Source organism: Dasypus novemcinctus, chromosome 13 (assembly GCF_030445035.2).
Source record: "Dasypus novemcinctus isolate mDasNov1 chromosome 13, mDasNov1.1.hap2, whole genome shotgun sequence".
NCBI classification, from domain to species: Eukaryota; Metazoa; Chordata; class Mammalia; order Cingulata; family Dasypodidae; genus Dasypus; species Dasypus novemcinctus.
The window spans coordinates 57759042-57784152 of record NC_080685.1 but is presented as its reverse complement, the minus strand read 5'-3'; the positions used below and the strand labels follow the sequence as shown (position 1 = coordinate 57784152).

Sequence of the window (25111 nt, the reverse complement as noted above, 5' to 3'; positions counted from 1 at the left end):
ATATTATAAAAAACATTAGGTTTCTTATAAGTTTAAGACCTTCTAAACTTGTAGCTTAAACACCAAGTTTAAGTAAAATGGCAACTTAGTAAAATGTTAAAAAATTCCAGGCTATAAAGATATGTTATTTAGGTGGCTGCCTCCAGACAAAACCTAACTCTTGTTCTCTGTAACAAAAAACAAACATACCAGCCTGCAACTACTTCTAAGTGAAGTCCAGTACGATTTTTCAGTATTCAACTTAAAAGATCTCTGGCCAGCAGACTAAAACGTTTGTTTTATAATTGCCTGCTGTACTATGACAGTTTGTTTCCAGATGGTGCCCTTCCTTCAACCTGCACACAATCTCTCCTTGTTCGTAGCTATTCAACCTCCTGCTGATCCTACCACCCCCACTCCTATTTAAGGATACAGAGAGGAAATCCTAAGGAGGAGATTTTCCCCCCAGTCTCCAGCAATTTTTTGGTGACGTAATATGTGGGCTGAACTTGAGTGTACTGAAAAAGAGGGAATCACTATTCCCGGGGAATTGTATATACAATCTGGGTCAGCTGCAGCTGGTTAACTGCATTTCTCCATGTGGCAGACTGAGCAAAGCCACAATGCTTTCTCTGCTGGATTAAAGACAGCCCTCAGACCAGAACTTCCACTATATTACTTAAAATTACATAGGTGGCTTGTCAAATTCAATTGATTGGTAGGGTAAGAAGAAAAAGAAGTTCATAATTACAGCCTGGATTCAACGGTCCAAAACAAAAATGCAGTTGTCATTAAGCCACAGATGAAAAAACTTCTCCATTGATTTTTAAAATCAAGAATAAAGGCAGCAAGTTTCTGGATTCGCTTTATCAACAGATACAAAAAGGTACTTAAATGTATTTTTATTTTTTTATTTAAAAAATACTGTGTATGTTAACATGAAGAATTCTTTTATATTTGTAGAAATACCAGAATCGCTTAATGTTTAGAGAACTTTGTAATATACTGCAATTTATATCATCTGATGCAGATTTTTTATTTTGGAGTTTTATTAAAACTGGTCATTTAAGTACTTCATGATAGCTAATGCTTCTATTACTTGAGGGTTCTTTAAGTGGTAGTGTACATAATTATAGATTGCTGCATAAATGTGGGGTTTCAGAGTGCTTTAGTGGTACTAAATTTTTTTAAACAGTAACAGATTAAGTGTATTTGATTTATAGCCCTTTAATTAAAAGCAAAGGGATACAAACTAAAGAAAATAGCTGTAAACATGATTAGCTTCTCTTCATGTAGGTACAGTATGTATGCTAAAGACTCAGATGTACTTTTGGATTTCTCAAAGTATACAGCTACAAAACCAACCACAAAGATATAAAAATAACTGAAAGGCTTTACACTACCACCTTAATTAGAGTAAAACCAAATATTATTAGGCAGAAAATTCTTCTAAAGATTTAAGATAAGCAACAATTCAAAATTTAAAATAATTTTCCAGGTTTCACATCTAACAGCAATTTAATTTGGGTAACAAATACAAAAATTGCTATAGCTGGAATTACTTGGAAAAGCAAACTTTAAAAAAGAAAAAAACAACTGAAACCTTCTTATAGATTAGGTTTAAGGAAAAAATATAAATGTGATGGTAGTAAATTAAAATCATTATAAGTAAAACGACTAGCTTCCAGTAGTAGCTTTACTGCCTAAAATCGGTTATGATTTGAGGATCCCTTGGCCTTTTGAAAATTAAAGATATTAATGGTAAGAAAAGCAAATAATGCTTAAGATTTTTCAACTTTGCTTTCACATTCTTTCCTCCAAAGATTCAAAACTTACTAAAGGGACTAAATACTGGGAGGATCTCTGTTAACCATATATTTTACAAAAAATCCTAACAAAATTTCCATGCAATGCCAGACCTGAAATACTGGCATCCTTGTTTTGTTGTTGTTTGCTATGTAAGGGGGAGGGCCTCGTTAAGCCTCAGTTCTTAATGAAGTCAGGCAAGCATTTAATCTGAAGCCCAAATCACAGAGGTAACTATTTATCCCCTCCTTAAATATCTCCAGAAGATGAAATTGTTCTCAAGTCTCTTCCCAGAACATATTTCACAATCTAGAAACTCTATCAGATACAACAGCAATGCTTCGTAAATTTAAGTACATTGCCTCATGCTGTTTTTAGTAAATGACATAGCCAGTTAAATGCCTCTATGAGTTTACCATCTGAAAGGAAGTAAATCCTGACTTTTATTTCTTCTCTACAGACAATGTAGCAACTATAAAGAGAAACAGTACCAATAAAATTGAGCCAATGCAAAGAAGACTTTTTTTTTTCCTCTAAAAACAACCAAGCTAAGACGTATATTTAAACTTAAGCATACTGTAACTAATTTAAAACATTCTCTTGGGACCTAGGAAAATTTTAACATATACAGAAAGGTTTTATGAGGTAACACAGATTTATGGATCTTTCACTTTTAAAACTAAACACATGGGAATATATTAAATAAGAGAATGTTTTTAGAAAATGTAACAGTAAATGCATTTTTAAAACCAGCTCTCTCCTTAAGGCCTGAATTAAAGATTTAAGAGATTCATGGTTTTTCAGTGAAAAGTAAATGATGTAACTCGTCTACTACTTAAGAAATGTGGCTCCTTGCTCTGCCTTAGGTGTCAATGAAGTCATTATTTTTGTAAGGCTAAGGGAATTGTATTTATTAATAAATAAGCAACTTTTAGTTGCCTCCTTTAAATATCATTTTAGACAGATTCTCTTAGGGTAGACAGTGATTTATCTTATTTAGTCTTATAGGAACCACAGGGAACCTTAGTAAGCCAAGGCAGAATATACAAAAGGAAGCTACTGCTATTGCAGTTTAGATTAGTATTTTGATATTTATGTTTGTCCATGACAACACCGACCAATGTCAAAATAACAGTCCTGGATAGACATAATCTTAGTTGCTCTATAAAAATCTGTCTGTTACTAATACAAGCTATTCAATCAATGCTGTTCATAAAATTCTATTTGTTTTGAAGTTTCATGGTATTTTCTGAATTTTCCTTGTTTTGGTAGCATACTTCAAAGTATATTACTTAAACAGAATAATTTCATGACCCAAGAATTTCCTTCCATTCTATTATTAAAGCGAAATGAGTGGAGTTTAGCGCTGGGTAAGTTAATTACGTAGAGAAATGCTGTTCATCTACCCAGGAAGCTGACTGCTTATGTTTTATTTTACTGTCCCTAACTTTTAAAATAAACCATAACAAAATTCCATGAATCCACAAATATAATAAGAAATCTCTTATCAGTTTTCAGTATAGGTAACTCTTGTATAAGTCCTCTCTCCCACCCCATTAAAAAATAGATAGATGACTCTTAAGGTCTAAATTTTCTACTGAAGGAACAGTATGAAAACAAAATACCAGACGATTTTGAAAACACTACTTCTTTGAAAATAAAAAAATGAGACATGGTTTTAGAAAATAGTAATTTTCATGGCTACAGTGGAAAAGTCCATATTTCATAGGAGGGCTCATAGTCACAAATTAAGATATGTAAAAATGAGTTAATTGACAGAAAAGTATGAAGGGAAAGGAATAAGAGCAGAGAAGCATGAGATGTAAAAATAATGGAAATTAATTCTAAAAAAAAATGATCCACAAATACTTTTGCATTATCAAGTAATGGGTCAATGTAAAGTAAAAGAAATCTGCAAAAGGAAGCAAAAAACAAGAAACACAAATTTAAGATTCCTCTGTAGTGACATGACTAAGGTAAAAATCGTAGGTCTAGAAAAGTTGGGAGTAGAGAATCTGAATCTCATTTGAGTGTTTTAGCTTTTTCAGGACTTTATTCATTTGCAAAATGGTACCACATTTACTACACAGTGCTGCTGTGAACACACAGTTAAAGTGTTAAGCACTACATAAATATAAAGGATTGTTGCAGTGTTGGGATAGAAATAGGCTAGAGTATGTTGCCATAAGATGTTGTGGTTAGTTAAGAATATAACTCTGGAATCTTCTACCAGGGTTCAAGTTCTGGCTCCATCTCTTTGAAGCTGTTTGACTCTGGGCAAGGTACTTAACTTCTGCATGCCAGTTTTCATCATCTGAAAATGGGGTTCATAACAGATAATTTACTTCATAGGGTTATAGAGAGAAATAAATAATTTAACACACGTAAAGAGCTTAAAACAGTACCTAGCGCTTAACATGCACCCAGTAAGTATTAACTTTTATTGTTAATAGCAAGCATAAAGAACAAGAGGCCTGGCTTCTCAAATCACAAAGCAAGAACATGGGTGGAAAACTGGATTGAAAAGCTCTTAGGGTAGCCACTATTAGCCTTCAAAAATAGCAAATAAGAATCAAGATTATAAGAGTGAGAAGGTGGGTCATCAGATAATAGCTTGCTAATGAACCTGATGAAGTGAACACAATTTACCTATTCTACTGTCACTACTTTTGGGAGATTAAGAAAAAGGAGGAAGCTGTGACTCCTGGAACTAGTTCAAGCGTTTCCTCAGAAGAAGTTGTATTATTAAAGGACAAGTATTTTCCATCTGCCACAGTAAGGTTGAAATATTTCAAGCACACATTTTAGAGAAACTAATGTGTGTCACTACTATAAACAGTGAACGAGGAGCCAAGGAACCTGTTATAGACCTGGCTCTGTTACTACCCTATTTGTGTGGCCTTGGCTGCTATGCTCATCAGTGCAAACAGGTCACTGAAGAGATGGTCTCCAAGGTACTTTCCAACTCTTAACATTCATCTTCAGTCGCAGATAGTTCTTCCCTTAGTAATTATAACACTTTACTAAAATCCAGTTTTGTAGAACATCTGTTACATACACCTACTGAATCATATATGAGCTTAGCGCGTGCATACACACACACACACAAAATTATGGTTTCAGGAAGCACAATTTTACCCACAATAATGACTGTGAACATTCTATCATTTTAATACCTATCAGCAATCCCAAAAGGAGATGCTATTACAAACAAAACAAAAACATGTGATGATAAATCCATCTGGTTTCAAATTTGTGTCCTTAATTTTATACTGAAAAAACAACCACCCCACAATATTACAGAGGACCAACTAATTGAAACTGCGTAGTATAAATATAAAACACTGACTAGTAAAAAGTTGCTTAGGCAAAATTTTTTATTTAGGCAAAATGTTTATTTAGGCAAAAATGTTTTAATTAATGCCTTTGAAATACTGTGTACCATTTTCACAGTTTCAAGATAATCAGTGAGCTCTTTAAAGATAAGATAAGGTATCTTAATAAAGTGACAAGAGCCCCAGCAGCACCTAGTGGAGTGCCTCTGCATCGTGAGATCTCACCAACATCTCCCAATAAGCTGGGGAACAAAAAGCATTACAATAAGGTGGTATTTGGAAAAGTTATTGTCTGATAACTTGTCCTTAGGCAAATGCCAAAGCATGATAATTTAATCTTGAGTTTAAGAAATTAAGAAAATTAATTCTGGCCCAGTTTATTAATACCAATAAATATTTTTCCCTTAGGTATTTTTTATATTACTGATTTTAAAAGTAGATTAATATTAACTCTTTTTACCTTTTCTCTTCATCGATTTGTTTTTCCAAAGACATATCTGTACAACCTTATTTCAAAATGAAGGCTTTTATCTGGATCCTAGGTGTGCTATTTTTCCTAATAATGACCACTGGACATTGCAGAGGAGCACAGCTCAAAGTAAAAAAAATAACCCAGAGGAGATACCCTCGTGCTGCAGATGGTAAAGAGGAAGCAAAGAAATGTGCATACACATTTCTGGTACCCGAACAAAAAATAACAGGGCCAATCTGTGTCAACACCAAAGGGCAAGATGCAGGCACCATTAAAGACATGATCACCAGGATGGATCTTGAAAACCTGAAGGACGTGCTCTCCAGGCAGAAGAGGGAGATAGATGTCCTGCAACTGGTGGTGGATGTGGATGGAAATATTGTCAATGAGGTAAAGCTACTGAGAAAAGAAAGCCGTAACATGAACTCTCGTGTCACTCAACTCTACATGCAACTATTGCATGAGATTATACGTAAAAGGGATAATTCACTTGAACTTTCCCAGTTGGAAAACAAAATCCTTAATGTCACCACAGAAATGTTGAAGATGGCAACAAGGTACAGGGAACTAGAGGCAAAATATTCTTCCTTGACTCATCTTGTCAATAACCAGTCTGTGATGATCACACTTTTGGAGGAACAATGCTTGAGGATATTTTCCCGACAAGACACCCATGTGGCTCCTCCTCTCGTCCAGGTGGTGCCACAACATATTCCTAACAGTCATCAGTACACTCCTGGCCTACTGGGAGGTAATGAGATACAGAGGGATCCAAGTTATCCCAGAGGTTTAATGCCACTACCTGATCTGGCAACTTCTCCCACCAAAAGCCCTTTCAAGATACCTCCAGTAACTTTCATCAATGAAGGTACGTTACCCCCTCCCCTTACTATTAAAAAATGGAAGTATGAAGTTAATATGTTTTGTGGTTTATGAAGAAAACATAATAAAGTCTGCTTTCATTTTTGTGAAATTATTATACAAGAACATTAAAATTTCTACTTGTTTTTTATTAATACCATCCAGAATTGAATTTAAATACCTCCTCTCCCAGCTCTAAAGTTCTAGTTATAAAAACTTAGCAGATTCTGTGAAAAAAGTAACACTGCCTGTAAAAATTCTTACAACCTTAAGTTACCACCAGTGAAAGAGGAGTGAGCCCATGATCCACTCCTAACCTATGGATTACTGCTCTATAACTGTCTATCTGCCTTCAGTTAGGCCTTCACCGCTGCTCAACAATCCTTTTATTTACTTCTTGCTAATCGCAGTATCCTTCTCCTCAAAAGAAACATCTGAAAATCTGTTTTCACTGTCCTTAAGCCCATCATTACACATTCTCCTTACCTCCACTTTCAGCAGATGAACTCCTCTACTACTGTAACTGAGGATTAAGTCTAATTAGGTCCTGGATTTCCTTCTTTCCTATCTCTAGAACATCTACACTAAACCTATGCCTTCTTGCCATCAGCCTTAAAAGGAAAAGGTATCTGTTTTAGTTTATGATAGGTTGACTTAACAATAAGAATGTATTGGCTCACAGTTTCAGAGGCTACAAGGCTTGTTTCCTACTGGAGTGGGTATCTTCTGGCTCACTGGCCATCTTTGGGGTTTCTTGGCTTCTCTGTCATGTGGCAATGCACACGGAGGTGCCTTCTCCTTTCTCTTTCAGGCTCCATTGAGTTCTGGCTGTTCCCCACGGCTTCTCTTTCCATGTCCAATTTCATTAGCATATAAGGGATTCAGCCATACTAGATTAAAACACTCACCCTCATTCAGTTTAGGCACACCTGAACTAATCATGTCTTCAAAGGTACTATTTACAAACAGGTTCACACCACAGGACCAGGAGTTGGGACCTGAACATGCCTTTTGTGGGGGATATTATTCCATCTTCAATAGTCTGCCCCCAGACCAAACCCATAACTGATTTTGGTGAGGCTTTGTACTTAGCATTGCTCTAAAATGGCTTAATGCTTTTGGGATGTTGTGATGGAATGAGTGTATTCTGTACGTGGGAAGAACATGTCTTTTGGGGTCCAGAGTACAGAATGTGGGGAGACTGAATGTCATCACAAAAGGCATGTTCAGGTCCCAGCCATGGTCCTATGGTGTGAACCCATTTGTAAACAGGCCCTTTGAAGACGTTACTGGTTAAGGTGTGTCCAAACTGAATGAGGGTGGGTGTTTTAGTCTAATATGGCTGAAGTCGTTATATGCAAAGGAAACTGGACAGAGAAACACAAGCCATGTGGAGCAGCTCAAAACTGGAAGTCAATGGAACATGGAAGAGAAAGGAGAAGGCCCCACCACGTGCACTGCCATGTGACAGAAATGCCAAGGAACCCCAAAGACTGCTGGCCATTCAGAAGATACTAACCCTGGAAGAAAGCACACCTTCCAGCCTCTGAAACCATGAGCCAATAAATTCCTGTTGTTAAGCCATTGTACGGTATTTGTTTTAGTAGCCAGAAACGAAATCAGTATCCCTCCATTTTCCAAGGCTAAACAAACTACAACTTGTTCCTTAAACAAAAAAAAAGTATAAATGTTTTCTCTATCATTAAAAGCAAAGAAACAAATAAAAACTCTACCTTGATCCTAATAGACCCTACTTTTATTTCTTAAATTTCATTACTTCCTTCCTTCAGTCATTCAATATCAGTCACTAATCTAGGTACCCAGAATACAAAAATGACTCAACATTTTTTGTTTCAGTTTAGTATGCTCGCTGCTATTTTTCTGAATATTTTATCCTTGATACATCCGTTTTCTCATAAGCCATTCTCCTGAATCCTTTACAAACTGATATGCTTCCTTAGACTGGACGGGAAAAACCCAAACAAAGACTAGAAAGAAATACATCACGACATGACTGTTTTTTCTGCAGCATCAGACACCAATGACCATTCACATCTCTGCTTTCCTGGACTTCTACATTACAATAATCAGACTCTTCCTATTTCTCTAGGTATCTTTTCCTTTCTCCTATGTCTTCAAAAGGCTTTCTTCAACCTATTCTATTTTAGAAGTTTCATATTCCTTAAAGGCTTCAAATATCTCCACAGCTCAGATGACTCCTGAGTAGAACTCTCCCTCCTAATTCTAAACCAAAGCTGGATGTTTGCATCTGAATATTTTACCATTACCTTATATGCTGCTGTTTCCTTCACTGAAATGCCTTCTTTCCACTTACTCTGTCTACCTAGCATTTTAGACTCAAACAATACCTTTAATGTATGCCTTCCGAGATTTGAGCAAACACACCTAGAGGGTTTCCCCAAACTGCTGACTATACCTTGAACGTGTTTCCCATATAATAGTATGCCTAAGTTTTTTGTAGTCCATCTGTCTCCTGTTAGACTGAACACTTCTGGAGGACAGTGAACTGTCTTTTCGTTTTTCTATCCAGGCAGTATTGGGTTGGGTATACTGTGCTCAGCATACTGAGGAATGAGGATGAATGAACTACTATCTAAACCTTAAAACAATAGTTTTCCAAAACAGCATTCTCCTTCTATTTTAAAAAAATACTTATTTTTTTTCTTTCTTGTCTTTATTTTTAAATATTACATTAAAAAAATATGAGGTCCCCATATACTCCCCACCCCCTCACCCCAATTTATTTTTAAAAGATACTTAGATTACATAAAATGTTACTTAAAAAAAAATAAGGGATTCCCATATGCCCCACTCCCCACACCTCCCACTTTTCCCCACATTGACAACTTCTTTCATTAGTGTGGTACATTCACTGCAATTGATGAACACATTTTCAAGCACTGCCACTAAGCATTCTCCTTTTAGAAATAATTATGTTACAAAGTAATATGTATTTATTGAATAAAATCTAGGAAACACCAATAAACTTTTTTAAAAGACTCAGTGAATATCTGAACACTCAGAAATTAACATTTTGGTAAAAGCTTCATGTCATTCATTCTCTCATAAAAATGGTAGTCAACATTCTTACAAATTTTCTTTAAGTTTATCTATGATTATGTACTTAGGATGGATTTCCATAAGTGAAACAGGTGAATCAAAGAGTTAATATTCCCTTTTGATTTCTCTATTTTGATTTATGGTACCTCTCATGCCCTTATTGGCTTGGCTTATCTTTGGCACTTCCTTCTCAATCCATACCTCTAGTAAAACGAGTTTTATTCATTTTCCTTTTTAGGCTCTCATAGATTTTCCCCTCATTTCTATTCAGAGCCAGAACTCTTAGATCTAAATGGTTTGTTGCAGCAGAGGATAGACTTCCTAGGTTATTAGCTGTGTGACCTTAGAAAAATTACTCTGTGCCTTGGTTTTCTCATCTATAAAATGAGGGGAAAAATTAGTACCTACAAGGTTAGCACTCAAATGTTAATTCTTACTAAGACTTACTTAGTAAGGCTTTTAAGTAAAAGCCTGCCAAATGGTCTAACTGTAATTTTTGTCACCATCCAAATATAGTCTACATTGCCAACATTCTCCTTAACTACCACTTTGACCATATCACACTTCTGCTCAGCAGTTCCCCAATATAAACATACATATACAATATTTCTTAAATTCTGTTGAATTATCGGTTATTTTTACATGTACATATAGCATTTTTACACACATCTAAATAAAATTCCTTCCAACTAGATTATAAACCCCTGGTAGACAGCTATCATATCTGATTTGCACATGCTAAATAAATGTTAACTGGTTTAATATTACATTTTTATGATGAAGTTTCTTAAAATTGTCACTCTAAAGACCTTCATGAAAGTACTTTGATAGATTACATGGTCATGGACTCATCTGATATTGTTCACAGTAGGAACAAGTCAGAGTACCATTAAATTAGGTAAATTATTACCATTATTAATATCCTCACATCCTTTGACTTCCAAAGGAAAGATGGTACAAAATCATCTATTGGGTATAGAAAGAAACTATTAAACATTAGATTTATTTTTTACATCCTTAAAAAAAAATCTGTTTTTGTATAAGTTTTTGTTGAAGGAAATGTGTATAATTTATCAGTGTAGTAGTCTATATATAAAATTTATAAGGAAGCATAAGTAGCATAAATGTTGGACTCTAATCCAAGGACATAATTGGTTGCATCATAAGAACGTTCATTCGTACACTAAGAACACAGAAATAAGAAACAGAAAACTTGGCTCTACCATTATCTTTGTATATGATCTTGGAGAAGTCAGTTTGCCTTGTCTCTCTGTTTTCTCATTTTCAAAATGACAGGCCTGGCTGGAATGGATGATTTCAATATCTCTTTCTGGCTCTAATATTCTATGATTCTTACCAAGTAAAAATTACTACAAGAAATAATGAACAGACTTTGTTCTTTTCTTTACAGAATATGTTAAAATCTTTACTCACATTATTTTTCTCTTTGGGAAAAATGTCTAAAGCTGTTTGGGTTACCAGCTCAAAAGGGCAAAGATGGATCGCTACACTGGTACCTGGTAGAGTATGCTTCTGGCACCAAGAAATCCATATTACTGTAGTCTACATGTGGGTATAGGGCCATTAAAAAGTCCCTAAATGCATAATGTGGAAATACACAATTTGTATCATTTGAACAGCTGCTTAAATGACAGGCAATTATATGTTTTCTTTAAAAATAGTTACAAGAAGAATGCGCTTCAACAGAACAAGAATGAACTTACAGCAAATAACAAAATAAGTTTGTTAGTTTAAAGCAAATTATCTCAGGAAACACTCTTAAAACCTTAAAAAAAAATGTTTGAAAATGTGCACACCTGGTAAGAATGTGCTTCAACAGAACAAAAATGAACTTACAGCAAATAACAAAATAAGTCTGTTACTTTAAAACAAATTATCTCAGGAAACATTGCCTTCTTAAAAACACTAAAAACAAAATGTTAGAAAATGTGCACACCTGGCAATCTGCCATCAATAAAATTTTTAACTGTTAATGTTATTCACTGGCTGCATTTTTCAGATATTCTTTCATAAAAGGAAACATTACTCCTTTAAATTTGGTATATTTATAAAAATAAGTTCATTACTTGAGCTGAATGGAATTGAAAGTTTCTTCCAAGTATGTTAGAGCACAGATCTGAATATGAGGAAACCTGGATTCTGGCAACGCTTTTCTGAGGCCCAACTGCCTCTTTTGTAAAAGAGATTGCTATGATTATAAGATAAGGTGACACATGTAAAAGTGTATGATCTGGTATGGTATGGTAATTACAACATTTGTGTCCTTCCTTGTATGTGCCCTGCCTTGCCAAAACAGATGTAGAATATGGGACATAAAAAGTAAGCTTAAAAAGTTAAAAAAACAAAACAACCAAAAAACCCATAGTCATTAGAAACTAAAAATGCTTTTTAGTGTGTAAACTTGTTTTAAAACACCAAATATTTACATTTTTGAAATTATATTTCCTATGAGCAAATTTTTTAGATGCAGTGATTTCAGTGGAATACTTTTAAATTACAGAGAATGAACTCCCTCTATGGAACAAATGATATTTTCAAATAATCCGTCAACATTCAAAACTATGTTTCAGCATATTTGAAAGCAATTCAAATAAGCTAATGAAAGCTCAACTTTTGAATATATAAATACAAAATGTAAACTGCCAAAACTATGTTCAAACAAGTGTACAAAACACATTTATAAAAGTGACATTCATGGCATATGCAAATTTCTGAAATAAAAGAATTACGTGTACTGTAACAAAAATTCTTCTTCATATGTGTCTTAACTACCATACTAATAGGTTTAGATTAATAGCAATGCTCCTCGAATATCCTATCTCTGGCGGTTTGACGTTTTCATGGGCCTCAGAAAATCTTATTAAAGCCAAAGTTAACCTATTTGTGTGCATGTAAACTTACTGCAGATAGGACCTTTTGATTTAGTTAAGGGACATTCCTTTTGACTAGATCACTTCAATAGGGCATGGCCCAGGGTGGGTCTTAAAACTCTTACTGGAATCATTCATAAAAGGAGGGAAAAATGCTGCGGACACAGAAAGAAGGCTGCAGCCACAGACAGAAGCCCCCAGAAGTTACAATCAACAAATTCGGGAGAGAGAAAAGCCACAGATGGGAGCAGCCTGACGACGAAGACAACAAGGCCCAGAGGAGAGGTAGAAACGAGCAGATGCCGCCATGTTTCTGAATGCCCACAGCTGCATCTCTGATGATCCCTTGATTTGGATGCCTTCATGGCCTCAGAACTGTAAGCTTTTAACCTAATAAAATTCCCATTGTATAGAAAGCCAACCCATGTCTGGTATATTGCACCCAACAGCTTTTAGCAAGCTGAAACACGATCCTTCCTTGACTACCTTAGGAAACTATCTGCCTAACCATAATGACTGTACTTTCAAACCAAGGCATTCAGGGCTCCAACTCTACATTTACATATTAAGTATGCTAAACCCATAACTCCTTAAAACATTCTCTTCTGTTTCTATGCCCCTGCATAGGCTACCCATGTAGCCTTGAACAAACTCCCTACTCTCAATAGCCTAACTCCTACTCAACTTTCAAAACTCAGTTCATCAATTGTAGCAAATGTACCACACTATTGAAAGATGTTATTAATGTGGAACAGAGTGGGAGGGACGTGAGTGGGGCATACAGGAACCCCCTATATTTTTTATGTAACATTTATGTAATCTAAAGCTTCTTTAAAAAAAAAAATAACAACAAGAAACTCAGTTCAGATGTTTGTAGAATCTGATTAGCCCTATCTTTCCTGCAAATCTTGGCTATTTCTTCTATGTGTTCCCAAGTGCCCTGTATAACTCCTCCATTAAAGTACTTATAATATTAGGGTGCAGTGATCTCTTTGGATGCCATTCCCTCTACCTCCCATTTGACCGTTAGGTTGACTGTCTAACCCTTGAGCCTAAAATGTTTTCTAGCTTATAGTAAATACAGGAAAGACATTTCTTGAAAGAATTATGTAGAATGGAGGAAATTCTGGAAGCTACTGTGGCTACCATGAATCATTCTGTCCAGCAAATATCTGAGTGTCCATGTAGGCTCAAACTAGGGACATACAACCAAGATACTACCTTTGTATGTAGGGACATACAACCAAGATACTACCCTTGCCATGGCGACTCCTGAAAGTAAACAAATGAATCTAAGTATGGACCTGGGAGTCATACTTCACTTTTCATTTCATCTCACTCCCACATATGAAGTTAAATTTCTACAAAATTCACTCTATCTGAAATACAGCCTCTCTATTCTTTTCTGACTGGGTTATAATGCATGTTTCTGTAATATAAAGTAGTTCATATATAATTGGGAATGATATAAGTAATGCAAAGAGTTCATATTGGCTCATATGAGATTTTTCCAAGCATATTAATGTTTTGTGCCACAAGTAACAGCAGCTAAACACAACATATGATAATAGATAAAAGCAGCTGTTATTTTCAGTGCCTGATTTTGCAAAACATGAGGTTTTTCAGGAACATTTTATTTCACTACAGTAGAAATGGCTATACATTTATCTTTGATAAACCATATTAAATTTATTAACTAAATATGTATACATTCTCAAGCTACTACTATGTGTCAAGAGCAGCAATGACAGAAAAAATAAGGTAACTAACAGTTACTAATGATGACAACCTAATAAATATTGTGCTTAGGCCTCTAAAAACTTTGTCATTTAAATCTGATAACAGAAAGTAGACAATATAAAAATGATAATTTACACTGGATTTAAGTGAAATGTGATTTATTAGTATTTTATGGCCAGTCTGATAAATTAAGAATCTATTTATGGATTTCTACAGACTAACCAATATCCTCTTGAACATGGTATAAAATTTTAGCAAACTGAATCCAGCAGTATGTAAAAAGGATAATATACCATGACCAAGTTGGCTTTTAATACAATCAATTTAAGTCACCATATTAACAAAAGAAAAAAGATAAAGCATGTGGTCCTATCAGCACACACAGCAAAAGCTTTTGACAAAATCCAAAATCCATTCACGCTAAAATTTCCCAGCAAGCTAGAATTACAAAGGAACTTCCTCCATCTTATGATGGGCATTTATGAAAAACCAGAGCTAACATATTGAATGATTAAAGACTGAATGCTTTCCCCTTAAGATCAGGAACAATGCAAGGATGTCTGCTTACACCAGTTCAGTTCAAATGAACTGGATTCCAGACAGCACAGTAAGGCAAGAAAAAGGAATGAAAGGTATTAAGACTAGGAAAAAAAAAAAAGGTAAAACTGTCTTCTTTCCAGATGATATACATGACTATGTCGAAAATCATTAAAACTTTACAAAGTAGTTATTATAACTGCTAAGTGAGTTTAGCAAGACTGCAGGATACAAGGTAAATACACAAATATCTGTAATATCTCTATATACTAGCAAAGACCAATCAGGTACTAAAATTTAAAAAACCCCAATTATAATAGTATCAAAAAAGACGTGATAAAGACCTAAATAGATGGAGAGATATACCATGTTCGTGGATATGATGGTTTGAAGCTGTATGTACCCCTGAAAACATGTACTTAGATCTAATCCATCCCTGTGGGTGCAAACTCATTCTAAGTAGAATCTTTTGATAAAGTTACTTCAGTGAAGAAGGTGTGGCCCACATCAATCAGGAAGGGTCTTAATCCTACTACTGGAGTCCTTTATAAACTGAAGTGAAATTCAGACAGAAGGAAAGAAAGCTACAGAAGCAAGAAGTGGAAATTCAACAGAGCCTGGAAGAGAATGAAGAGGCCAGGAGATGTTGCCATGTGCCTTGCCATGTGCCATGCTAAGGATCAAGGATCACAGTGAGCCAGCCCCACAACACCAGTCTTTGGAAAGAAAGCATCACCTTGATGATGCTTTGATTGGGACTTTCCTTTAGCCTCAAAACTGTGAATGAATAAATTTCCATTGTTTAACCTGACCTATTTAATGGTATTTGCTTGAGCAGCCCAGGAAATGAAAGCAGTGGGTCAGAAGACACACATTAAGGTGTTTATTCTCCCCAAATTGATCTATGGATTCAATGCAATTCCAAACAAAATCGGAGAGGCACACTTTTTTTTTTTTGGTAGAACTTTCCAAGCTGATTATTAAATTTATATGGCAATGCAAAGGACTGAGAGTAACCAAAATAATTTTGAAAATGAACAGTTATATTGGACTGGCACAACCTGATTTCTCAACTTCTAAAGATACAGTAATAAAGATAGTGTGGTACTAGCATAGAGACAGACAGATTAATGGAATAGAACAGTAAGTCCAAAAACGAACTCACACACACATATAATTCATTTTCAACAAAGGTACAAAATCCATTCAAGGGGGAAAGAATAATTTGTTTTCAATAAATGATGCTGAAAATAATGGAGTCACATGCAATAAAATGAACCTTTACCCTTATCTCACACTATACAAAAATTAACTTAGAATGGATCAAGACTTGAATGAAAAAGTTAAAAATATAAAACATTTAGAAGAAAACATTAGCAGAAATCTTAGCGACCTTGGGTTTGGCAACAATCTTAAATAGCATACAAAAAACAGATATTAAAAGAAAAAATAACAACTCCATTATGAAAATGAAAAGACAAGCCACTCTAGCAAGACACTTAAAGTTAAGGTACTTTTATCTAGACTATATCAAGAACTCTTACAACTCAATTATAAGAAAAACAGCCTAATTTCTTTTAAAAAGGGGGATAAAATATTTGAAAAGACACTTCAAAGAAGATATATTGGCATCAAGTAACTACATAAAAGATGTTCAACAGCAGTTAATTGTAGTGGGCTGAATAATGACATCCCAAAAGACATGTCCATGCCCCAGAATCTGTGAACATGATCTTGTTTGGAAAGGATCTTTGCAGATATAATTTAAGTTGAAGATCCTGAGATGAGATCATATTGAATTATTCAGGTGGCCCCTAAATCCAGTGGCAAGTGTCCTTATTAGAGACAAAAGAAGAAAAGACACACAGAAGAGAAACACATGTGAAGGTGGAGGCAGAGATTGGAGTTAGGCAGCTAGAAGCCAAGGAATGCCTGGAGCCACCAGAAACTGGAAGAAGCAAGAAAGAATTCTCCCACAGACCCTTCCGAGGAAGCGCAGTCCTATTAACACCGTCATTTCAGATCTCTGGCTCGCAGAACTGTGAAAGAACAAATTTCTGTTGTTTTAAACCACTGCGTTTGCAGTAATTTGTTAGAGCAGTCCTAGATACTAATGCAGCAGTCTTCAGGGAAATTAAAATCATAATGAGTTACTCCTATATACTCAAACAAGACAGATTAAAAAAAAAAAAAGAGTATATCCTGTGATTTTATTCATATAAAATTCCAGAGAATGCAAACGGATCTACAGCGACATAATGCAGATCAGTGGTTGTCTGGACATGGGGGTGGGTGATTGGGAAGGATTACAAAGAAGAATAAGGAAACTTGCGGTGCTGATCAACATGTTCATTATCTTGACTGTAGTGACACTTTCATAGATGCATCCGACAAAACTCATCAATTGTTCACTTTAAATATATATAGTTTATTAAACATCAATTATACCTCTATAAATCGGGGGAAAATCCACATGTAAAAAGCAGAAAAATAAATACAAAAGAACCTATTTATCTTACCAAATTCATAGGTACTCAAGGCCTGATTATCTGGTCCATCTTTTCAATTCAAATTTACCTTCCTTCTCAACAGCAACTTCTGCCTCAACAATCTGGCTGGCTTCCTCACGCTCTCTGCCTTTGATCTTACTGCACTGCCTTCCTACATCGACACAAATTTCTCACGGTTAAGATACTGGTGACATGGTGTCAGAAAACAAAACAAAAATCGTGTCTGACCTCAAGGCAATCTAGAAGAGCTCAAAGTCTCCAAGAACCCCTTCTAATGATATAGTTCTGTAACGAAATGAATTCTGACTATTGACAGTAAGGACCCCAAAGGGACCCTGTATATTCTTGGCACAGTACAGATAATATATTTCTCAAAATTTCAACAATCCCATTATTATTAGAGATTTTCTCCTAAGAATTTAACTTGAATACACTCTCTATTGTTACATACTTTCTAAAAATTATACATGTCAAGATTTTAGAATTTCTAGTAAAATATAAAATCTGACAACTGGAATTTCCACACTTTAAAAAACAGATCTCTAGGATAATTCCTATTTCTGAATCACTTAATATTTTTTGTACTGATTTTAAAAATGGCTCAAAACACTAGAAATGGGTGATACTGAGAAATGTTCAGTAAAACTAGAAGCTAATCTTTCTTTACACCCAAAAATGTAGAAATCACAAGTTCAAGAGTCACATACTATACAAATTGCTTACCAAAATATTCTGGAAGAACTTATTAGTGGGTTAAAAAAATAGAGAATATATAAAACTATGAAATAACATGGGGGCAAATGTAGCATAGCAGCTCAGGTCATGGGCCCCAGGGATTAGAAAGAACAGGGTTTAAATCTAGAGTTTACTACTTTCTAAGATACATGGCTTTGGACTAGTTAGTGAACCATTCCATCCAACTGGGAAGCATCACAGGGTCATTATGCAGAATAAATAAGGAAATTATTACTGATAACAAATGTTCCATACCAATGCAAAGTGTTGGTGGGAATCCTGTATTTTATGCATAATTGTCCTGCAAACCCACAACCTCTCTAATTAAAGAAAATCTAATTTTCTATGTTTGTTATGATTTTAACAATATAAAAATGCACATACATGGACAAAGAATTAAAAGGACAGTGGAAAGTGAAACAAGTTAATATTCAATTTAATTTCTATAGTGTTGTTTAAACAATAAACAAAAACGGCAAACTGTTAAGAAAGATAAAAAGGTAAGAATCTTGATTAAAAACTGTTTTAATATTGCTCTTCTTATATTGTTTCCTTGTTATCAATGATATTTAAACTACAGGACCATTCAAAGACTGTCAACAAGCCAAAGAAGCTGGGTATTCAGTCAGTGGGATTTATATGATCAAACCTGAAAACAGCAATGGACCAATTCAGCTATGGTGTGAGAACAGTTTGGACCCTGGGGGTTGGACTGTTATTCAGAAAAGAGCAGACGGTTCTGTCAACTTCTTCAGAAATTGGGAAAATTATAAGGTAAATCAGAGATTCAGAGCTGGGGAGGTAGAACAAAGCAGCTCTCACAATAGCGGTCATTCTGTGCAATGAACAAGATACAGAGTTTAAAAAAAAACACACAAAAAACTATCCATATATTTTTCCTTATCTATATTTGCCAAAAAATATGATTTTCACCTCTGGTTTTAAAGTCGAAATTTAAATTTAAAAAGGAAAATGAAGAAGTAATTTAAAATGCTCCCTTTCAATTTGAATCACTAATACATGTATCTTGCAAAGACTACAACTGCTTTTTTATGACCATATTTGTACTCACCATCAAGTATATTTAAGTAATAATATAAAGTATAGGCCTTCAAAAAAATGACTCCTTTCTTTACTAGCTCTGATAATCATGCCACTTTTAAGTTTATGACTAGGCACTGGTGCTGAAATTTTACTGGCAGCTAAAAATGGGACATTAGTATGTCCTTATCAGAATTGTATAACTTTCTAATTAAAAGTCACTAGCACAAATGAAAGTAGGGAAAAACACTCCAACAGAGCCTTTTGACATTTGAGAGAATGTTAAGGTCTGGTTTACCAAATTTTATATTTTGCTATATACCTGCACTGTCATTTACTTATTGAAATATTTATTTTTTCAAATATTAATTTTTCCAAGGAGAAATTTGAAAATTACTATTTTATCTTTTTATATTTACTATTTTTTACTTCTAATAGAGTTAAAGAAGAGAAACTGTCAAAAAATATTGTTTTTGAATGAGTATCATTTTTGTTTGACATAGTAGGGACCATAACCACATACTTTTAGACAAAAAATTTTGGCTCTCTGTATGAAAGACAGGAACTCTTTTTAAGGATTAATGTTTTTAGTAGCTTTGAGTGAATTTCATTCTATTTTGCCTTTATTTTATTTGTAGGTTTTGAAGTTAATTGCAGAAATAATTAATATTAACAATCAAGAGAATTAATAATTCTCTTGACATAACAACAGAAAACAAAATGGTCCATCAACTAAAATGGAATGGAATGAAATGGCCAATATATTTATTTGCTGTCAAATGTTTAAAATTTATCTATAAAATATTTAATACAGCTATATTTATTTACATACCCATGCTCTTTGTTTATTAATAGAAAGGGTTTGGAAACATTGATGGAGAATACTGGCTTGGACTGGAAAATATCTATCTGCTTAGCAATCAAGATAATTATAAGTTGCTAATTGAATTAGAAGATTGGAGTGATAAAAAAGTCTATGCAGAATATAGCAGCTTTCGTCTGGAACCTGAAAGTGAATTCTATAGACTGCGCCTGGGAACTTACCAGGGGAATGCAGGGGATTCTATGATGTGGCATAATGGTAAACAATTCACAACGCTGGACAGAGATAAAGATATGTATACAGGTAAGTGAGAAAAAACTGATGGATGCTCTTTGTAGAATCGTCACTTATTATTAAAGTATGTGCTACTAATAAATCTTTTTACAAAGGCCAGGACCCAGGCAAAGGGAATTTAACCAGTTAAAAAGAATAGCTTTTAGGATCTTTTCCATAATGTAATCCTACAGTAAGAAATCTGTCAAGAACAAGGTTCTGTTGTTCAAACTTGGGAGAAAAAAACAAAACAAAAACAAAGGACACATATATCTAGAAATAGAACACTGAACAGCCTAAAATTCATAACAAATACTAATTGGATACCTTTCATGTACCAGGCACTGTTGAAGATTCTGGGGATAGCTAACAGCAGTGAACAAAGTTCCTGCCTTTTTAGAGCTTACTACTCTAAGTGGAGGGTATAAAATGATTTGTCAGGTGGTAGTAAGTACTCCAAGAGCAATGAAATGAATAAAGGAATAAGAAATGATGAGTGATGGGGTGGATAGGGTGGGTGCTGAGGTGGCAAGGACAGGCTATTATGAGAAGGTAACATTTGAATAAAGAACTGAAGGGAGTGAGAGAGCAAGCCACTTGGATATATATAGGGTAAGAGCATTTCTTGGTAGAAGGAAATGACCGAGTATGGGGTATAGGAACAGCAAAAAAAAAAGCTTGATTTAATTAGGCTTTTTTTCATTAGAAAAGATCAATTAGGCCATCCACATAATACAATTTTTAATGTAATTTTCATTTACTTTTGTTTTTTTTCCTCCCAGGTTTCTGGCCCTTATAAAGAGATACCTCCCCCACAATGATTTATTTTTCTGTTCAGTAGTATCTTGATAAGATGCACATAGGTCTGTATTTTAACTTATTTCATAATGGCAAAAGAGGAAAAGAAGAAGTCATATACAACATATGCATTATTTACAAAAGTCCAGTTGACTACTGGTAGTACTATTTTATTTTCTATTAATTTTTATTATCTTATTTTGAAAATTCAATTTTCCTCAAACTTTACCGTCTTCCTTAGCAACTCCGTATCTTTCCATCAAATCCTTTCCACATAAAATACTACTTGCATTTTATTTACTCTGCAATTAGAAAATTAAATCCATGTTTTAAAAAGTTTGTATTGGGGAAGTATACTGCAACAAGGACCAGATCAATGTGACAGAGGTTCCAGCCAGGACGCTAAGAGCCTCACAAACGAAACTTTCTCAGAGACAGTTCTCCAAACTTTGCTGGCAGCCCCCTTTCTTTTCTCAGACTCTACTGCTCCCCTGAAAACATTTAACTTTCCATCCATTTCAAGAGTGCTTTTGTTTCCCCCATGGAGCATTATTATAATAGCTGCTTAAAATGTCTTTGTCCAATTACTGACATCTGGAACATTTAGGGGTTGTAGTCTATGAAAAGCAAAATTCTGAGATGAACCTTAGCAAGCATAATGTCTAATATACTCTTAGAATGACAACCTGTAGAAGGAAGCAGAAGCATGTGGTAGAGAAAATCACTCTGCACTGCAGACCCAACAACAGCCGTGGCCAACTCTATATGAAACTTTGGCACTAGAATGGTCCTTCAGAGATTCAACCCTTTTACTTCTACTTCAACACGTCACTGGATATCAGCTGATCTGGTGAGAGGTGTGACCTCTGGGAAAGGTGTGCCTTTCTCAGCTCAACTGAAAGGCAGTTCTGTTGCTGAAGCAAGCTCTGGGAGGGTTGACTGTTGAAAGGTCCTGTTTAATGTATTCTAATATGAATTTTGGATTTAATATGAATACTTCAACCTTGATCTTCTTTTACAAAATAATTTTGGCTATCAAGGTTCTTTACATTTCCATAGCGTTGCAAAATCATCTTAATATCTACAGAAAAGTTTTATGAGCTTTTGATACGGAATGTGTTGAAACTTCAGATCATTTGGAGGGAGGAATGGAATCCAAACAATTTAGTATGATATATGAGAATTTTATTTCCGCACTTATGTCTTTAATTTTCTGTGATGTTTAATATTTTTCAGAGTACAGGATTCACATATTTTGATTTATTTATTCCTATGATTTTGTATATTTGTTACTAATGTAAATGGCATTTTTATTCCAACATCTAATTGAACAAATTCTGCTAGTATACAGTAATTGCTTTGTATATTGCCATCGTTTTGTATATTGATGTGGCATCCTGAAGTCTTACTTAACTCACTTATTGTACATTATACTCGCTTTTGTACATTTCATTAAGTATTATGTTAGTTATACGTATATTGTAGATGCCCTTTATCATGTAAATGAAGCCATCTGGGCCTAGAATTTTTATTTTTGTTTTTGTTTTGTGGGAAGGTTTTAAACTACAATTCAATTTCTTTAATAACTATAGGGCTATACAGGTTAAAAAGGACATAAAATAAAAAAATAAAAAGTCCGTATTGGGGAGTGGTCTTGGCTCAAATTGGTTGAGCTCCTGCTTCCCACATGGAAGGTCCTGGGTTCAGTTCCCAGTGCCTGCTTAAAAAAAAAAAAAAACAACAAACAAAAAAAACAACAACAAATGAAAAAACTAACTGAGGGAAGCCAATGTGGCTCAGTTGTTGAGTGCCGGCTTCCCACACACAAGGTCCTGGGTTCAATTCCTGGACCCTGGTACCTCAAAAAAAAAAAAAAAAAAAAAAAAAGTGCACATTAAGCAAGCAAAGGGCAAGATTAAAAAAAAAACAAAACAGCATTTCAAAGTGGTCTTTCAAGTAGTTGAAACTTCAACAGCAACAACAGAATAAACAAAGAAATTACCAAGAGAAGCTCTGATTAGATTATACAGAATAAGTTTTTGATGGTGGCAGAACACCACACTTAAAAGAAACTTACACATTGATATCTTTTTTTTTTATCCTCAAAGGAAACTGCGCCCACTTTCATAAAGGAGGCTGGTGGTACAATGCCTGTGCACATTCGAACCTAAATGGAGTATGGTACAGAGGAGGCCATTACAGAAGCAAGCACCAAGATGGAATTTTTTGGGCTGAATACAGAGGTGGATCATATTCCTTGAGGGCAGTTCAGATGATGATCAAGCCTATTGACTGAAGTCAGAGAATCTCCAAATTAAATGACATAGGACTCTGTATTTTCCTGTTTCTAAAAATGTAAATTTTACATGTACATTATTTTGTACAATTTACTTCTACAGATATAGTTTTAAAAATGAATTTTACTGTAACTATAAAAGGGGGTCTATGAAGTTTCATCTTCCTTCAATATTTAGATTATTTGTATTAACATCCTAGTTATTTTTAAAATTATATAGACTAAATAAAGGCAAAGTTTGTTTTCTAAAATGTAAATATTTGTTACAATGTAAAACAAACCTTAGCCTTATTTTAAATCAAAATTGAATACATGTTCAAGATACTTAACAATTTATTTAAAAACTTTGTAAGATTGCTCTAATTTCCCATGGAAAAATAATTTTAAAATTTCAACCAAGTAATGCATTTTATTTATAAAATCAGACAGGAAATTAGATATCAATCTCTAATTTACCTACAGAAAATGTTGTGCTGAATAAAAATTATTTCAAATAGAATTTGCACCTTTCACATGACGTTGTTAAATGTGAATAGGAAATATATTCTATGTTGATTTTGCCAAGAGTTAATAAGTAACTCAAAGTATTAACCATATCATTTTTAAAAATTACAAAAATACAAAAATAATGCATACATTATTTAAAATGTATACTTATAAAAACAGGAATAGACATGATTATCTTCATTTGGTATGCTGAACACCAAAATTTCCTGCAATGCTTTTCATGTAAGTCATAAAATTGGCAAAATACTGATATTACAAAAAAAAGGAGAATATTTATAGAGTCAATGATTTTACCTATCTGAATTATAATTTGAAGCTTGTATTTATTAATACTTTTCCCCCCTAATTTACTGGTCTTTATTATCTGAAAGAAAAAAAAACACCTCTAGTCTAGTCAAGATAGAAACCTTCAACAACTTTATAAGAATTACCACATACTCAGAGATGGGACTAAAAACAACTTCAGGAATTGTCAGATGTTTCCCCAACCTGGGATTCAGCAGTTTAAGAACATAATCCACGGCAGTTTGACCAGTCTAAACTGCTAATTCCATTTTACAGTGTATGTGATTAATGCTTTGCCTCAAATTGTCTTTGACTCATTTTTGCAATCAACAACTTTCTTGGAACCATCTATAACAATTACCTTCCAGCAACACAGTCATTTCTTAATTCATATATGAATTCACTTATTAAGCTAAAAAAGTTTGGTGACATCTCCTGGGACTTTCGCTCAAGCAAAAAGAAAAGCTAATGAGATGAAGAGTGTGAGGCAAACTGTCTATAAGAGTGGTTTGAGATGAAGATAATCATTGAATACTCAAGCCCTACCTGACAAAATGTTTTTCATGTGCTAGATCTCAAAATAAAACTTGTTGTGAAAAAGTTACGACAACACCAAAAGCTAATTATGGCTTTAATTCTTTGTTTCACCCTATGGTCAGTCATTTTAAAAAGGTTTTGAAGTGTTTCTCTACCCCTGGACAAAAAATTTGCTGCAAGATTCCTGGGAGGAATTAGTTATCTAATTGTTATATCAAATCTTAATCAAGTAAATTAAGTAAATTAAGTAATTAAGTAAATTAAGTACAGCTTTATCAGGGAATTCCATTTATTGAAGAATTACACTTGAAATATTCAAAACCCTATCAAAAACGAGTCTTACAGAATTTTCACAGGACAAGAATATTATTAAAACTAGAATAATGTGGAAGTCAACATACAAATCAGAAAACTGGGTTGAATGCTAAACTGCCTTGGCCACTGAGCCCATTCTACTCTCCTTCACAGGGCTGATATAGTTCTGCCTGGGAGTTTTTGGAGAATTTAAAAACAACTTGGGCAACTGAATTCCTTGAGAATAGGGAATAAGAGGTAATATTATGATGACTGAGTGTAGGCTCCATATGCAGAATTGCCTGCATTT

General features: G+C 34.4%; 2 protein-coding genes across 6 annotated transcripts in view; one reads left to right on the top strand and one right to left on the bottom strand.

Moving 5' to 3' along the window:
• The window catches only part of RALGPS2 (Ral GEF with PH domain and SH3 binding motif 2), a 219544-nt gene that overhangs the window by 55852 nt on the left and 138581 nt on the right, over nucleotides 1–25111 (bottom strand). The window lies entirely within an intron of this gene.
• Nucleotides 395–24569, top strand: ANGPTL1 (angiopoietin like 1). 2 transcript variants are annotated; one of them, XM_004478223.5, is made up of 5 exons: nucleotides 395–865; nucleotides 5612–6460; nucleotides 18528–18721; nucleotides 19844–20114; nucleotides 22991–24569. In XM_004478223.5, the coding sequence occupies exons 2-5, from the start codon at nucleotides 5638–5640 to the stop codon at nucleotides 23176–23178; spliced, it is 1476 nt and encodes a 491-aa protein (XP_004478280.1). In that variant the 5' UTR covers nucleotides 395–865; nucleotides 5612–5637; the 3' UTR covers nucleotides 23179–24569. The 2 variants fall into 2 exon arrangements, with proteins under 2 accessions (XP_004478280.1, XP_058130784.1); XM_058274801.2 differs by lacking the exon at nucleotides 22991–24569 and adding an exon at nucleotides 20867–20961 and having other exon boundaries at nucleotides 515–865.

What these genes read in the sequence shown, in the direction of transcription:
- ANGPTL1 (XM_004478223.5), top strand. Translation starts at nt 5,638, where the DNA reads ATGAAGGCTTTTATCTGGATCCTAGGTGTGCTATTTTTCCTAATAATG. An exon ending in GAAATTGGGAAAATTATAAG is followed by an intron (nt 18,722 to 19,843) that starts GTAAATCAGAGA and finishes GTTTATTAATAG; the next exon opens with AAAGGGTTTGGAAACATTGA. An exon ending in AGATAAAGATATGTATACAG is followed by an intron (nt 20,115 to 22,990) that starts GTAAGTGAGAAA and finishes TTATCCTCAAAG; the next exon opens with GAAACTGCGCCCACTTTCAT.